Source organism: Rhamphochromis longiceps, linkage group LG7 (genome assembly GCF_057381845.1).
Source record: "Rhamphochromis longiceps isolate RC_006_pf linkage group LG7, R_longiceps_female_GT1.1, whole genome shotgun sequence".
Lineage (NCBI taxonomy): Eukaryota > Metazoa > Chordata > Actinopteri > Cichliformes > Cichlidae > Rhamphochromis > Rhamphochromis longiceps.
In genome coordinates, this window is record NC_140563.1 from 42,319,355 (window position 1) to 42,337,140 (window position 17,786).

Sequence of the window (17,786 nt, forward strand, 5' to 3'; positions counted from 1 at the left end):
TGGAGACTCTGAACATGGTCCATTCGGACTCAATGTCCCCAGTCTCCCTCGGAATGCTGTCGAAGCTCTGCCGGAGGTGTGCGTTGAAGATCTCGCGGACTGGGGCCTCTGCTAGACGTTCCCAGCACACCCTCACTACGCGTTTAGGTGCACCAGGTCTGTCCAGCGTCCTCCCCCGCCACCTGATCCAACTCACCACCAGGTGGTGATCAGTTGACAGCTCAGCCCCTCTCTTTACCCGAGTGTCCAGAACATATGGTCGCAGGTCTGCTGATACGATTACAAAATCGATCATCGACCTACGGCCTAGAGCGTCCTGGTGCCACGTGCACTTATGGACACTCTTATGTTCGAACAGGGTGTTCGTTATGGCCAAACTGTGGTTAGCACAGAAGTCCAATAACAGAGCACCGCTCGGGTTCAGATCAGGGAGGCCGTTCCTCCCAATCACGCCCCTCCAGGTCTCGCTGTCGTTACCCACGTGAGCATTGAAGTCTCCCAGCAGGACAACAGAGTCTCCAGGTGGAGCACCCTCCAGCACCCCCCCCAGGGACTCTAAGAAGGCTGGGTACTCTGAACTGCCACTCGGCGCATAAGCGCAGATGACAGTCAGGACCCGTTCCCCGACCCTAAGGCGCAGGGAACAAACCCTCTCGTCCACCGGGAAAAACCCCAACGTACCGGCAGCAAGCCGAGGGGATATTAGGATACCCACCCCAGCCCGCCGCCTCTCACCAGGGGCAACTCCAGACTGAGACAGAGTCCAGCCCCTCTCCAGGAGACTGGTTCCAGAGCCCAAGCCATGTGTAGAGGTGAGCCCGACTATATCTAGCCGGTACCTCTCAACCTCACGCACTAACTCAGGCTCCTTCCCCACCAGTCCCCTCCTTGAATCGCTACCTTATCGTGGTGGAGGGGTTTGTGTGTCCCAGGGATCCCAGGGGCTATGTTGTCTGGGGACTTTTGCCCCCTGGTAGGGTCTCCCATGGCAAATTGGCCCTGGGTGAGGGACCAGACAAAGAGCGATTCATAAGACCCTTATGAAAAGGACACTGAGGGAACAGTTTACCCTGCCCGGGATAGGGTTACCGGGGCCCCGCCCTGGAGCCAGGCCCGGGGAGGGTGCCCGAGGGCGAGCGTCTGGTGGCCGGGCCTTAGTCCATGGGGTCCGGCCGGGCACAGCCCGAAGAGGAGACATGGGCCCATCCTCCCGCAGGCCCACCACCCGCAGGAGGCGCCATAGGGGTCGGGTGCATTGTGTGCCGGGTGGCGGCCAGGAGCGGAGGCCCTGGCGGACTGACCCCCGGCTGCCAAGACTGGCAATAGGGACACGTAACAAATGTTAGGGAAATCTGTTTCAAACCTATGGCCAATTTAGGATTGCCAATTACTCCAAAACATCCATGTCTTTGGATTGTGGGAGGAATCAAATCCAACGGCCCAGGCTGGCCATTGGATTTGAACCCAGGACCGTCTTGCTGTGAGGCACCCGTGTCTCACAGCAAGAAGTGTTTACTTTAAAAAAATACTCTTGAATTTCTTTTTTTCTTAAAATTCATGCTGAGCTTCTCCTAAAAGGCTGAACAAAATTTCACATCAATCCATCCAAAATTAAAAAATAATAATAATAATAATCAGTCTGGATCATGATGGTGGCTCTAGCATCGAACATTATCAGAGTCACAACAGTACCATGGCCGAAAGCAAAAATGTGTCATCAGGTTTTTTTTGTTTCTTCTTGAAATGCTCAGAGACAGTTTATCAGTTTGCCTGGCTGTCTTCATGGTGCAAAGCCTTAACTTTGTTGCTGTGTGTGAGGGAGCAGCAGAAACATGAGCATGATTCTGCCCTATTTTCAGTCTTCAAACACTATTCTCTGACAGTCATGCTCATAGTCTGTCACTGATGCTTTGGCACTTCCTCTTTTCTCTCCGATTCTCGCCTTCTTCCTTCTGATGTTTTACGATTCGTAAGCCTGTCTCTCCTCAAAGATTTCAGAGTCATGGCAAGACAGCTCTATCACAGTTGCAGCAGCCTAAATCTTCTTGCCTAGTCAACTCCTACCTCCTCTCAACCCTCCCTACCCCCCGGTCCTTGTCTGTATCACCTCCTCTCCTCTCAACTAATCCCCGTCCCTCCTTCTCTTTCTAATGCAGACTGTCATCCAACATTTTCTCCCTTTCCCCCCCTCTTCAAGGCTCAGCATGGTCACCTTTTGACTTTTATTAACTATAGTCTGGAGAAGGGAAGTGTATGAGGTAGTAAATGTATAAGCATGAGAGCATCAATCTAAAGATGTCTATTTACAGTTACAGTGTTAGTAACAATAGTTACTGTAGCTACACCAGACTGTCAAGGTGGGGAAAGAAAGAAAAAACACAAAATGAAAACGAGTGATGTAATTGCTGAGCCAGACAAAGAAGCTCTCTAAATATATGGGCAAACTAGCACCAGTCTATGGAAATACTAGCTACACCTTCCAATTTAAGTTCAAATGAAATCTAATATAGTCAAAAATGAAGTTCTTAATTGACATAATCCTCTGGGGGGCCCCAGAGGTCAAATTTGCCCTTCATTCAACCTTGCTCGGCAACCAGTGAAGAAGTCATTATTCTACTGGTGCCTCTTTGTGTCTTGTAGGATGCCAGTCTGCCAGATTTAACATGCAGCGTTCCTTTCAAACACATCTCACAGCTAACAATCGCTCTGCTCAATAATTAACATCAGAACCATGTCATCTCTTTAATGTTAGAGGTGACCGTGAAGCAGTTTTATTAGATAGAAGTTCAGTGTGAACAAGGAGGATGGATACAACAATTTGATGGACTGGATTTTCATGTTTGCTTATTTGACATGAAGACAAAACCAATTAAATTCTTATTTCTTAGCCAAGCCACAAGGGGCGCCTCCCAAGATAAGTTAATGAGAATAAGATGGAGGGAGGGAGAGAGAGAGAGAGAGAGAGTGTATGTGTGTGTGTGTTTCTGAGAAAGAGAGAGAGGCTCCTATTTATAGCAGCTTCTTCTAGACGTGAAACACACAGTGCTGTGATGGTCTCAGCTGCCTGAGGCAGAAAGGCGGCATTGTGAAAGACGCTTGCACCTCCCTCAGTGTGTGTGTGTGTGTGTGTGTGTGTGTGTGTGTGTGTGTGTGTGTGTGTGTGTGTGTGTGTCCAAGCACAAGTGAGTCAGAGGGGGAGAGGGATAGAGAGAGACAGAGCAATGGAGGGAGACACGAGTGGGAAAGGAGCAGTATTTCTAAGAGAATTAACAAATGATTCATTGTGGGTTAATTGACCCATTGTGAAAATGATTGAACAGACCCAGTGTAGATTTGGCCCTGACATCCTGGGAAGGACAAAAACGGCTGTTTAGGCGGAAATGTGGGGGGGGGGAGATGATTCAGAATCAGTTTGTTTGGAATTTAATATGATAATAAGAGCTTTACTCCAAAAATCAAATTACTTTTACTATTGGTTTAAGAAATTCAGCTTTTCATGGAAGCCTTCCGATGGAAGAAATAACATTACTCTGAGTAATGGAGCCCTAGGGCCTGTTCTTCGTACCGCGCTAAGTGAGTTAGCTGGATGAGATTGTTGACGATTTCGCGTGATCCTGGATCGTTCGGTTCCCCGAAGCCCATCCGGGACTTGCTGTCATAGCAACAGAGCCGTAAGCGTAAACCTGCTGGGGAGCAGGTTTACTTTATGTAAACAGGATTAGCTCGTGGCCACGCAGGTATGTCCGCGTCATTCATACGAAAGCAACAGCGATATTCCACCACTGTTTCACCATAAATAAATAACATCAATGTAACTAAAGATAATGCAGCACTTGATCCTTTTATTGATTTCACACAGATACATACAGGTCATTCCCTAAAAAAGGGAAATGTACTATTAACATTCTATTACATGTATGTGATTATTACAGATGTAATTCATATTTCAGAGTAGTAATTGTAAATTACTTCGTGTAATCAAGATGAGAGACCACGGCTATAAAAGCGAAGGTGGATTTGGGAAGTCTGTCGCAGTCATATCCTGTCCGTTTACGCGAGCAACCCATTGCGGAAGGTGCAAGATTGATAAGGAGAGTCCTCAGAATCCAGCGTATATTGCGGGACAGACAGGATCCTTTAGCTCAGCGCGACAGTGTGCTCATAGAGAGATATCGATTTTCCCGTGAGGGTATTATTCACTTAACCAACTTGTTGACGAGGGGGTGCAGGACCACCACCTGTCTTTTTTTTTGCTCTGCCCTTTTCTTGGTTGCTGTTATGAACAAACAAACAGAGTATTCCAGGGTCTCTTTCCAAGAGACGACAAGCAATATAAGTGATAAATATTACCATTCTGTAGAATATTCTTATATTTCACTTTTACTTGTTCCCATGTTCTAGTGGGTCCTGTTGTGGCTCTAATGTGAAAGGGGATATAATATAACATATTATAATATAATATAATGTAATATAATATTGGATAATATGGTGTGATATGATAAATCTACCCTACCGCCTACTGGTGTTGGCCAGAGGGGCCGATGGCGCAATATGGCAGCCTGGCTTCTGTCAGTCTGCCCCAGGGCAGCTGTGGCTACAACTGTAGCTGCCTCCACCAGTGTGTGAATGTGAGAGTGAATGAATAGTGGCATTGTAAAGCGCTTTGGGTGCCTTGAAAAGCGCTATATAAATCCACTCCATTATTATTGTTATTATTGAATTACTTACGAGTTTGATTTGTCAGCAACTTTCTGCCAGCCCTCTCTCCTTGCTTTTGCAGCCTTTGCAGTGTTCCCTTGCGTTTTAATTAAACTCTGAAACTCCTGAAATCCCTCACTCAAGAGTTCTTGCTCTGCTGTCGAAAAATACCGAGCGCGCTCCTTCGACATTTTCGCCGACCAATCAAAGGGTTGCCGATCAATGTTTCTACTATCGATGCGTAGCCCCTGTTGGGCCACCCAGTGATCTCACATTACTTCATCCAGCTATACTAATCGTCAACAACAGGTGTGTTCGGGGAACCGGAATAGCGAGCTCAGAGTTAGCGCGATGATTTGGTCTTGGATGTTTCATTTGATCTTGGATGTAGTAAGCGACGTACGAAGCACAGGGCCCTAGTGAACCCTGTTGGTTTGTTTGGGGTCAGAAATGCAGCTGTAGCTGTTCTTATCAGTGCTGTCAAGTTTTTTTGGGTGGCCCATATTGTCAAGTTTTATTAGGGGTAATGTCAAGCAGTTACACAGAGGGACATTTCTGCTGTCAAGGGTACACACTCTAACAAACACCCTACAACCCCCCACCCTTTGACTCATTTCTCTCTCTGGCTATGAGCTCTAAAGGCGCACTAAAGGTAACTACGCTCCAGCCTTACTAGTTTCTGGAAGAGGTCCCCGACTCTCTGATGGTGGCTCCACTGCTGGACACGAGGCAAAAGTCCATCGTAGAACTCTTTGTGGATCTCGTAGAGCTCAGGCACTTTGAAGAAGATGGTTTCTATCTGGGCCACGGTAAGCACTGGTTGGGATGTTGTAGCAGCAGCCTTCAGAGGCTTCATGGGCTGAGGAGGACCAAGAGAGCAGATATAAATTTACTTTATTGTGTTTATTATGTTAGAAGCATTCTATAGATCTTATAGAAAAAAAAAAAAGACTAGATTAAGTGACTGTTATATTGCACTACTATAATGTATGAACTAATTCAGATTTAAAGTAAACAGTAAAAGACTTTTACAGGTTACACTTTGGTATCACATATTCTACACCAAGGTGTCTTTTGTTTCAAGTATGGTACATTTTTCTTTGTCATACTCATCAGTATTAAAACAGCAACAAGGAGGCTTTACAGGTTTTACTGCTACCTTACCTGCCTTATCTGATCTGGGATAACCAGTAACATGTACAGTATTGTTAGGATACAATTACCGACCACTGTATTAGGCACACCTTTTCAAATCCTTTTATGCCTGAAACAAACATTTAGGCATGTAGACACACTTAGGATGACCTGCTGAAGTCCAAACAGAGCACCAGAATAGAGAAGAAAGATGATTTTATGACGCTGAATGGTTGTCGGTCCCAGAAGAGCTGGTGTGAGAGTTTCAGACGCTGCTGATCTGTTGATCTGATCTTAGATTTTCTCACACAACCGTCTCTATTGTTTACAGACAATGGCCCAAAAGAAGAGAGCTGCAGTTCTCTGTGTGAAAATGTCTCGTTGATGTCAAAGGTCAGAGGAAAATGACTGCTTTGAGCTGATAGGAATAGCAACAGTAACTCAAATGACTACTTGTTACAATCAAGGTAACAGAATAGCCGTTCTGAAACTTTGAAGCAGATGGGCTACAGAAGCAGAAAACCTCACCGGGCGCCACTTCTGTGAGCTAAGAACAGGAAGCTGAGGGTACAATTTACACAGGCTCACCAAAATTGGACTACAGATGCCTGCTGTGATGAATCTGCCACATTGCCACAAATGCCAGAAAATTCCTGTAAGGAAATCGACGATACTATCGGAACGGATATGAGGGAATGTACAAAGAAGTGGAAAAACTAGAGGGACAAATATTTCTGCCCCTGAAAAAAATCTTACCCCAACAAAGAGCAGAGACCCAGGAAATAAAATAAAATCAAACAACGTTGTTTGTACTTGCTGGCACTGCATATAAAACACCAGGACACAACCACACGCTTAATTAACACATGCGTGGTGCATAAGGATAAATGCCGGCAAAGACATAAACCACTGGAGTAGGTTACGTCACAGACTTCACAAAGATTCCCTGCAGAAGTCTAAACCAGAGCTTAGTACCTACTCAGCAGTATTTAAATGCCTCAGTGTGTTTATCTTCTTACTGGTATTTCTAGCAGCTTTACTGCACCATGTCACAAAGCTCAAATCATCACTTGTTTCTTGAATATGACAGCTCACTGTACTCAAATGGCCTCGACAGTCACCAGATCTCAATCTAATAGAGCACCTCTGGGATGTGGTGGACAGAAGATTGATGAGCAGCTGACAAATGCTGCCATGTCAATATGGACCAAAAGAATGTTTCCTTGTTGAGTCTTCGCCACAAAGAATTAAGTCAGTTTGGAGGGCAAACCTACTACTACTAACACTAACTTGGTGTACCTAATAAAGTGGCCAGTGAGAGTACTGTTTAAGCATCTATAAGTTAGGGGGACGTTAATGTTAGCTGCCCCTTCAGTAGACCAGCAAAGGGACAAATAGTATTTCTAAACAATCTACTAAACATTTGAAAAGCTTCTGTATATCTAAAGCTTTCACTCTCATACTCAAAAACCAATCATTTCCATTGTAAACACTCATATTTCCTGAGCAGTTGGTAGATTGATTATATACTGGACATTATGAGGACATTAAAAGTGATGTGTGTTCTCACCAGAAGCAGTGCCTCCAGATGACTGAGATATGTTTCCTCGGTGGCCAAGATCCCAGACAGGACCCACTTCCTCATCTCCAAACCTTTTTCTAGGTCACACTCGGTCTGTAACAAACACACAGAGAATAACGTTTCAAGAACACCCAGTAACGCAATGTGATGTACAACTGTTTGCTTAGCCTAACTTATTCTTTTGCTTATTTAAAATATTTTAGGAACTATTTTCACACTGCAAGCCCTTTGCTTCTTTTGTGACTATGTTACAACATCAAAACATAACATCCTATTATTTATATGTATATATTTGGTAAAGGACCTTTCATGCTGCTTCTGTGCGCCTGAGTCCAGGAAAATTAAACACCTTCCGAAAATCATCCCTGGTTGCCTCTCCGTTCCCTTCAGCTGAGTCAAAGCTCGCTGAAGGGCATAGATATGAAAAAATAAAAGATAAACTCCCCGGGTTGCCTTGATTAACCACCAAATCTGAAATAACTCAAACGGGCAGGGTCACCAAGGACAAGAAAAAAACGGCTGCGGTATAAATATGTGTATGTATGAGTGTGTTTGTGTGTTATGGGAGAGGCAAAAGCATGTGAGAAGATGCAGAAAAATAATTTACAAAGCCAGATGCAGACAGAGATGTGTGTATACATTAGGTTTTTTGTTTACACATCTTTACACTGAGACACACAAACCTTTTTCCTGGTAGTTGTGACTGCATGAGCTTGGGATTAAACCAGTGAAACAGCCCTGGATCATCATTAAACGCATTTGGATGCAGCATGAATGATGACCATAATTAGTGGAAATTAGTGGATGAATATCAGCTGAACAGGTAAAATTGCATTAAGTAATAACATCTTCTTTTTATTACTCTTCTTTAATCATTTTTTCTTGCTGTTTTTACCTGTAACTACCTTAACAGTAAAAACAGCATTAAAAAAACAGCATAAAAAAACCAACAGTATTAAATACAATATTCATAAAAGCTGTTTTTGTTTTATATTGATTTGTTACTAAATAAATACAGTTATGTTATTTTGAAAATTATATAAATGCTTGTCAGGAACGTTTATGTCTGCCTGTGCACCATGCATGATGCTCGTGTGAACTGCTTTTACATGCATACATGACTACTTGGATGTGTGTGGGCGTACATGCATTTATTTAAATGAAGGGGTAAATGGGTCCGAAACCTGTTTCCATGGCCACTGCATAAGCAGATGCTTACACAGATCTCAGGGGACTGTTACAAGCCAGAAGATTATGAAATGCTCCAGGATTTTTATGGACTCCATTACACAGGTGTCCATTACCACCATAGTTTCTGCCGGGCTCAATATGCTTTTATATGTCGTCAGTTTGATTCAGTAGCCTGCTACAAACACGTTCTCAACTCTTCACGTTTATTTTACATCAGCAAATTGACTGAATGAACGAAAAAAAAAGATTAAACAGAACTATTAACAACCGGTCGTTTGGACAGGTATGAAGATATATGTGTAGTCTTTGCTCTTCCTTGTGTAATATATTTAATATTTTGTAGATCTATTTACTGAGAGCAAAAAGAAAATTGTGCTGGGTAGACCAGGGCGTGTAATCCAATGTAATTGGATGTTAAAAAAATGTATGGCTGTCCAGGTTTTGAATACAATATTTTACTCTCTGCTGTAATTTCTTAGCATCTTAGTTAATGATGTCCAAGTTATTATTGGAATGAGGCAAAAAGTAGATCCTAAGATGCAACTCAAGGATTTCTATAATTTAATATTCTGCTATTATCCCGATTTCTCATTTGCTCCAAAAATATTGGATCTTCATCCAACTGTCTTGTACTCACAGTTTCTACTGCACAGTATACTACACTGTTTCTCACCTTATCATTTCTGTGGTAGACATGTAACATGCATCACGCAGAGCCTTCTAGGTATCTGGACTGAATGTAAGAACATTAGGTTCCCACGAAAGCCGATAATGAAGTATATTATGTGTAGATACTAACACAGTCAAAAGAGGTAAATGTTTGTCTTTACAAACAAAAGTGCATCGTAAGATGAGATGTGTATTTATGATATATACTTATCATTTTCAGTTAAAATTTCAGAAGACTAAAGAAGTGTCTGTGTGCATGTTTGGTTATGAAATAAGTAAAAAAAGAAAACATATTCTCCCTGCAGTGTACATAAGAAGCAATAAAAATAATATTTGACACTTAAATCTACACTTAAACCTCTTCAGCCCCAGCATCACTTAGCTGGAGTTCAGCCTGGCATGTTTTTAAGAATTCTGATGTACACTGGGTTTGTTTAGCAACATGTTTCTTTTTATTTCTTTTTATTTAGTGGACTCACAGATGGGACGGACAACAGTGACTGCGATAACAACAACCCCACATTTTATCAACCCTTTTCAATTTTCATTTTCTAATCTGTGTAGCATCCTGTTCTGCTATCCCTGGCTTTTTGAAAAGCCTAACGCGATTGGCTCCTAGCGCCACATCGGCTATGTAGTGGAGGTGTAGGTCTTCAGTCAGATAAGACACACACTGATGGTGCACATGCTGCTCATTTAGAGTATTTCTGCTGATCGAGCAGAAAATAAAGCTTACTGCACACCTTAAGTGTGGGCCATAAGAGAGAGGAGTTAGTTGTTTTAATATACAGGGGCTCATGAACTAGGATGATCCACGGGGAGGTCAAAGCACAAGCAATTACCTGCAACATCTTCAATTTAAATCTGGCAGCAGGCCCCAGCATGATACTGCGGAGGTGCTACACATTGCTCACCAGACCCACGCGTATGTGCTGACGCTGTGTCGCGCCACTTGAATAGAAATATGTGGTTAACGGAGCTACTCTTGTTCATGTTTGCGCTGGTGTCAGTCACTTAGCCTGGCCCCAGTTGTGAAGAAGACCCAAATCATTATCGTGCATGACCGACGGCTTCCCTGGATAACTGTAGCCTGAGGGCTCTGCAAACAAACACAGGACTATGAATCCAGCTGGAAGGCTCTGTCGCACTACAGTAAAAATATGGAAACTTCCTTACAACTAGGAAAAATCTGGGTTTGCCTGGGGACTGCACTGATTTTCTTTTTTTTCCCTGTCAGCAACTAACTGTAAGACTAATTGGCCATCCAGAGGTTGAGTGTCTATCACCCACAACCTCTGGGTGACTCATTTTCAATGAAAAGATGACTGCATAGATCAGCTGGTGGGAAGCTGATCTATGCAGACAGAAACTGATTTATGATTTGTGCAGATTTATCACAGTTAATTGACAGTTAGTTGCCAGTTTGACCCCATTCAATCACAGACTGGTCATTTTATCACCGTCATGAAGCAGTAAAGCTACTTTAAAGATGGCAGCTGACTGCAAAAGGTCGCAGTCTTGGTCTCGAGCAACAAGATTGCAAGTTCATTGTACGTGGTCACAGTAATTTTGGTCATGCTGCAATCTCCAAACAGTTTTGTGACCGCAGCATAAGTCTCTTGAAATTTCTCCTATTAAATACAGACATAATAACGCATCATTACCACAAACTTGATGGGAAATTAAGCAGAGTGAACTCTGTAGGTTCACTCTGTAGATGTCATAAAGTACACTATGATCATGCAGAAACACAGATAGCACACGTGGTCAGTGTTTTTGGTAAAACAGTTTAAGGATGTTATTGAATTTTCAGCAAACTTCTGATCAGTGACCCTCTTTTCCCTTTCAAGTGCTGGGCAGAGCCAGATTGTGAGTGAACAAGAGCCCAGAGCACTCTTAAATTAAATCAGCAGAATTACTGAAAGTGATGACTCATGACAGTGACATCACTAAACCATCAGTTCCCCCTGAGCCAATCAGAGCTTGCCTGGACTCTGACTCATCAATTAGAAAAGCAGAGTGGGGTGACGTTTGAAGACAGATTGTTCAAGGGCAAATCAAGGATGATGGTAACTCCATTTTGAGAACATTGATTGTAAGCCTGTGGGGAATTTGTTGATGGATATTTGCCACAGTGCATAATGTATTTATCCAGCCATCAGACGATGCATCTACAGGCTCTAAGCATGTAGTGTTGAATTTCTTTTTTCCATACAAACAGAAGGATTGTATGTGTCCAAATGCAAGCTAAGTATGTGTGCGCAAATTAAAACCACCGGGTGTTAAACCTCACAGGTCAAAGGTCGGTGCAGTCAAGGGGCACGTTTATTGACATTTTCAAGCCATCAATCAGTCTGACAGTCGCTTGCTCACCAGTACAGACAGTGAGCAAAGATTGAAGGGGCAGAGTAACCGATACAGCTTCATGACCACTGATGCAATTACTTCCTCCAAGGGCACAGGGGGTAGAGGCAGCATTAGCTTATTATATTCTCCCAAGATACCCCTCTATTGTAATTGAACCTATGGCTACAACATGTTTATCTGGTATATACTAGCATTTGGTACACAAAGTCCTTTGCTTCCACTGAGGACTGCATCATAGAACATATATAAATAACATAGAATAAATACAGATGACAAGAAAAACAGGTTGTGAGTCTGTGTCTGTGTGCGCACACATGTATCCTCTCCCTTATAACCTTTGAAGAGCAGACGTCACAGATCACTGGTTTTTACTGCAGACGAGGAAGGAGGTCGCGTAAGAGGATGAAGGCAGCGATGTGGTGATTGAGGTGATAGGTAATTCTGCCTAATACACTAGACGAAAAAAACCCTGACTCTTAAGGCGGATGGGTTTCTTCACTGGATGACTGCTTCGGGAGCTATGAGGCAGGAGATATGTCCCTTATCAATCTCCTTTAAACAGCAGATATGGTTTTTCAATTGAAGACTTTTAGACAGAATGGGATTGTTCTAAGAATAGATTAGCCCAATTCCTGCTCTGCAATGGGAAAAAAATAATGTATGCAAGAATGAGCACAGTTTACCAGCGAGATTTGTTTTTGCTCTGTCTGCAGCTAAGTTGCTGAATCACTTGAGGAGACGTGAGAAAGCTTGGCATTTGGATTAGATGTGAGCATCAAAGTCTGCTTTGTCAACAACAGGACACGCCCAGATGTCATACTGACCGATTTGGAGGACTCCAGCGATCCGGAGGACAGAGTGTCCCGGCTGCTACGGCTCTTGGAGCTGAGGTGAGGAGATGACGATGGCGAGTCATCGATGTACGGCAGGATGTCGTGGTGCCTTCGCTGCTCCTCTGCTCGGTCTGCGTCGTAACCGTATGTGGGAGGGGTCCCGGTGAAGTGACCATCTGTGATGGGAGAAATTCAAACTTTAAGTTAGTGTTGTGTTGTGTTAGTGTTGAATTTTCTTGAGATTTTTGTGATTTGTGATGTTTTTAATTTCTGTGCTGCAGTTCCTTGTAATGTACTTTAAGCTGGCTGATTACTGGATTACTAATAAACCGCAGATTAAATGATGTCTGACTGCTGTACTTAAGCATGTCACTGACAGTTGTGACTGCTGAAACAACAGTTAAATAAAATGTAGAGTGTACAGTTAACAGCCTCTTCCCTTTAAACTCAATTGAAGCCATCTTTTTAAGACATTTTTTTGCTCTTCTAATCACTAAATTCATACCACTACAAATAAGTGTTCTGCTTGGTACTTAAGTATCACGACAAAAGTCGCTAGATGTGCCTGGCAGGGTCACTAATTAATGCAATTCTGGAAAGTGAGGCAGACAAAACGAATTCCCCCCTCCTGCGTCTTTCTTCACATATATTCGCACAAAAACCTAAAGCTTGGAGAGAAAACACTCGAAAAGGCCAACTATAAACTGGGTCAAGGTGCAAATAATTTGAACACCGAGCGCAGCATCTCGAGGGAAATTTTAATAACCTCCCCTTGACCTGCTTCTACAGCGGGTGCTATCACTCTGCAGGAATAAATGCCTCTGCCACAAAGTGCTTTTGCCTGTGATCATGAGTGTTGGCCTTTGCAAAGAGGAGTGGGAGAGGCAGAATTAACAAGAAACAAAGGTCAGAACGTTGGATGCAAACAAACTGACCCATTTTATAAAGCCTCTAAGTGAGAAAATACATGCGCAGTTCAGGTTGTAGATTCCATTTATCAAAGTTCTTCCAGGATGAAGAGGTACAGTCAGCCCTTCGGGGAATGTGGTGTGCAACAGCTGAAGGGAAGACATCATGCATCTCCTGAGTGTCACAGAAGAGCTTTTTACTCATCTCCTCCCACTCCTACTGTACATTCAACAGAGCTGCACTTCTCACAGAGCTAGCTGTGCCTCCTCACACAGTGCTGACTCACACCAAAAACATGCTGCTCCACTGTGCAGTGTCACAAACATGCACACATATCCTTCAGTCATATCAGTTATATCGCTTTAAAACACGTTCAGCTAACATCTGATCGAGTATTTACTGTCTGATATCTCCGATGCACCTACTCTCTCTTTTCATAGCATTCTGTGAATCGTATACCAGCACACAGGGCAGTGAACAATGGCAGTGTGTCCATAGCCCGTATGACCTTCAGCCCACCCACCATTTGCTCCAAGTACTCGCTGCTGCTTGTGGGTTAGCACTGCCCACTGGGCCTGCTTTGTCCAGTGGCACTGAGCCAGGCAAAGACCAACATAAAGGTTTCATGTTTGTGTCTGGTGAAAATAGTTTCTTCGCCCCAAATGCCAAATCCTTCAGAAACCCAAACCTAGTAGAGTAATAAGCATTTTTCATTCACATACAGCTTTTAAATACACTGTGGCTGTTATTTTTGCAGCACTTGCATGTATCTTGTTGGAAATACTGTATTTCTTAACTTCCACTGACTCCAGCTAAAAATGCTGCGCTGTTCACAATTACGACAACTCGTTAGAGTCCTTTATCTTTTCAGACAGCTTTGCACAGTAAAAACCTTTATAAAAGCATGTTTTTAGAACTGATTCATTGTTTGTCTAAAAATACAGGGTGCGGATATGAAAACACCGAGTGGGAAATGAGTGAGTACCATCCTGCTGTGACTTCTTCTGTGTTTTTTCTAGCCCCACCTCTGTTGATTCATGTTAGGAGGCCTAACATCACAAGCTGACATTTACACAAAATCATTCTTCCAGCTGGTTCTTGCAGAACACTTGCAGAACTGTGAGAGTTTTCTGTTTTTGATACCTCATTTTGGGTTAATGCGTTTACTAGAAGCATGCAGAGTGTGTCTATTCATGTGAATGCCTTTAGCACCCACACACAGCCCTGAGGGCAGCTGAGCATCCAAACAAAACTTTCAGGCTACAAACCACTTCCTGGTTAGAAAAGGAGCACAGACACAGACCACGGTCATAAACAATTTAGATCAAATAAAGCTATATGGAAGCGTATGACTCACTGTAACTCTGACTCTGACTAGACAGAAGGCCAGCATACGTCTTTAAGGATTAAAAAAAAAAATCAAGAATTGGTGCACAGGTTTAAATTTGTTTTGAGTTGTTTTTCTTTTAATCCACAAAAAGGTCAAAAGTATACATACAGTCTCAAATTACAAATGAAGAAAAACATGTGATAGAGCAGTTGCTGATGAACAGATTCAACCTTTTAAAATGAGAAGTGAAATCAGAGAATGCCGCTTCATGTTTTTTTTGTAGCTCGTTCCATTTACATGCACCGATGAATTTAAATCGAGATTTTACAAGTTCAGTGTGAGCATCAATCTTAAAATGTCCTGCGACCATTGTAAGTACAGCACCGTGCTTAAAGTCAGTCAAAGACAGGAGGTATAGAGGTGATATTTGCTGCAGAGCCTCTTAGATAAATACTTTAATTTGCTAGGAGGGCACGATCGCTCTTTTTTTTATATAAGATACAATAATGAGTAAGAAACTACTCAAGTTATTTAACATCTATACGTTTAAAAATATATATAGATGAAATATGTCATGAATCTCAATTCTTTTAATTTTCCTATGTATATATCATGTTCATTTGTATCCTTGTAAATGTGATGTTACTTTCTCACTGTGTCTTTCATTCGTGTCTCACCTTCAGCATGTGTCACCCACACGGAATTTAAAATTTGTATCCGCAGTTGAATTTTGTTCGACTTACCGCTAAATACAACATGAAGAGTTTTTTTAAAAAGTGCTGACAAAAACGAAATAGCTCTATTTTTTAAACAGATTTTTTTTTTTACAAATACACCAAGACAATCCAGAAAATGTGCAATTGTCTTTTAAAAAAGGTGTAAGATTAATAATATAGTGAAAAAAAACTACTAACACATTTGATTTATTAGACAATTACTAGCCTACTCTCAGGCTCGCCTACTCTAATGTTCCTGGACCTTTGAACAATCTTAACACTTTATCATATTTAACGGCAATCTGCACATGTGTGTTTATGTGCATGAGCTGCAGTTTCCACTGGGGGAGGGACTGTGTTTTTACAAGTCTGTTAATGGGACACTATAGCCTGTGGTATTCAAACACCACTTCTCTTTGCCCACGTCTGACCTGATCTTAGCCAAGACGCTGCTTCTAACATTGCCTTGAGTCACTTTCTGTTTGGCTGCATCTCTCACACTGTGGGTTTTTTTTGTCTTGTGTTTTTGTGAACTGATAGCTAGTGTTTTGTTTTGTTGTGCAGCCCCCACAGCTACCCTCTTCATCCTAATGCTGCTCACAGATTAGCACCCTCGTCTTCTTGCTCTGAGCTCCTACACTTTCCCCTCCTCTCTTGTAATCATCCCCAACGGGACAGAAGTAACACTGAAAATACGACAGAGAGCACCGATGCTTAAAGAGCACAAACACACACACACACACACACACAAACTGCCTTCTATATATTTTTTGCCAAAAAACAATCCATTGATTTCTACCTGGAGCTTTAGGCACAACAGAACAACCAAACTTCAGCTTTGAACCACAGAAATGGAACGCACACACATGCTCACATGAACACACATTCCTGCAAAATGTTTACATGGAAACAGTGTTTGGGAGGGGAACAGGTCTTTTTCCTGCTGCAGGTGGAAAACTACAATCGTACTGGGAATAACTGGTGCTAGGCTGCCATGGGAACACAGCGGCCTTTCCAAAACAACATCACAGGCAGGGGTATGAGGGTGTCATGTGATATATCTGTTGATGCGATGTGCTGTATAACAGAATACTGTATATCGGAGCTGTTCGCAGCTATTAAGTCGATATAGCTCCTGTGTGGTGTATATGATGGATTCTTTTTTGTTTTGTTTTTGGATCATGCATCCAGCTTTAATTCTGTGAAAATCCTAAATGGCATCAGGAAGCAAAGGTCATTATTATTTGTCACTAATTTTAAAAGATTCAATAATCCTTTGATTAAAAAATGCACCTGCAGTTTAACTTACTCAATACTTATTTAGACTAAAACTAGCTTTTCCTACTGCAGGAAGTAGTAGGTGTTAAGACAAAACCTGCTTTTCGCTGATATTTTTAGGCTGGAAAATGAAAAATACCTCCGAACAGCCTTGAAAAACTCTGGTCACTCATATCAGTTAAATTTGGAAAAACCGCAAAAACCCAAGAGCTACATCTCAGACTGTACAGGCCTTGGTTACCATGTTAAATGTTAAACTTCATGACAGCAACATTAGAAAAAGACTGAACAAGTATGGCTGGTTTGGAAAGGTTGCCGAGGCAAAGGCGTCTTCTCTCTGAAAAAAACAAAAACATGACAGCACTGCTTGGGTTTGCAAACATGCATATGAACAAACCACATGACTTTTGGAACAACTTCCTTTTGACAGACGACACCGAAGTGGAGATGTTTGGTCATAATGCAGCGCCGGACGTATGGTACACCACACACAACATATCAGCACAAACATCTCCCTCTGCCATGCACAGTGCTGGAGGGGTGTTGATTTGGGCTTTCCCTGCAGCCACAGAACCTGGGCACTTGCACTCATTGAGTCAAACTCCTCTGTATACCAAAGTATATTAGAGCCAAATGTGAGCCCATTTTCCAAAAAGCTAAAGCAAGTCCAAAAGGTATTGCTCCTCAAAGTGGTAAATACTAAGCCACTGAAAAATGGGGTGTACTTAGTTACATAGACAGCTAAAACCTTACACTTGACAGAGGGTGTGCTTAGTTTATGCTACACATCTCAGTGTTTCTTCTTTCTGCACTATCATTAACATCATCATTAGTCTCAGCTATATTGTACTGTATACAACATTTAGTCATACTGTCGGAGCATAAACACAAGCTAGCCATTTATTTGCCCCAGTCAGTCTCACACATACAAGGAATTAAAAGGCTTGGCTGAGTAATAAAGAGAGCTGTGGCTGACAGACAAAGGAAACATTTGTTGCCTAAAGCCCTGCAAAGGAGGGGCGAGAGTAAAGAAAACAAAGGGGGAAAAAACAAGACCACAGTTAAGGCAAAAATAGATC

General features: G+C 42.4%; 1 protein-coding gene across 1 annotated transcript in view; it reads right to left on the reverse strand.

The window, feature by feature from the left end:
* Positions 1 to 17,786, reverse strand: part of bcr (BCR activator of RhoGEF and GTPase) — a 94,876-nt gene that overhangs the window by 28,534 nt on the left and 48,556 nt on the right. Inside the window, exons 2-4 of the mRNA XM_085413730.1 lie at positions 12,466 to 12,650; positions 7,403 to 7,507; positions 5,372 to 5,557 (exon numbers count right to left, since the gene is read on the reverse strand). Of these exons, the coding sequence (XP_085269856.1) occupies positions 5,372 to 5,557; positions 7,403 to 7,507; positions 12,466 to 12,650 (476 nt within the window). The remainder of the gene's footprint in view (positions 1 to 5,371; positions 5,558 to 7,402; positions 7,508 to 12,465; positions 12,651 to 17,786) is intronic.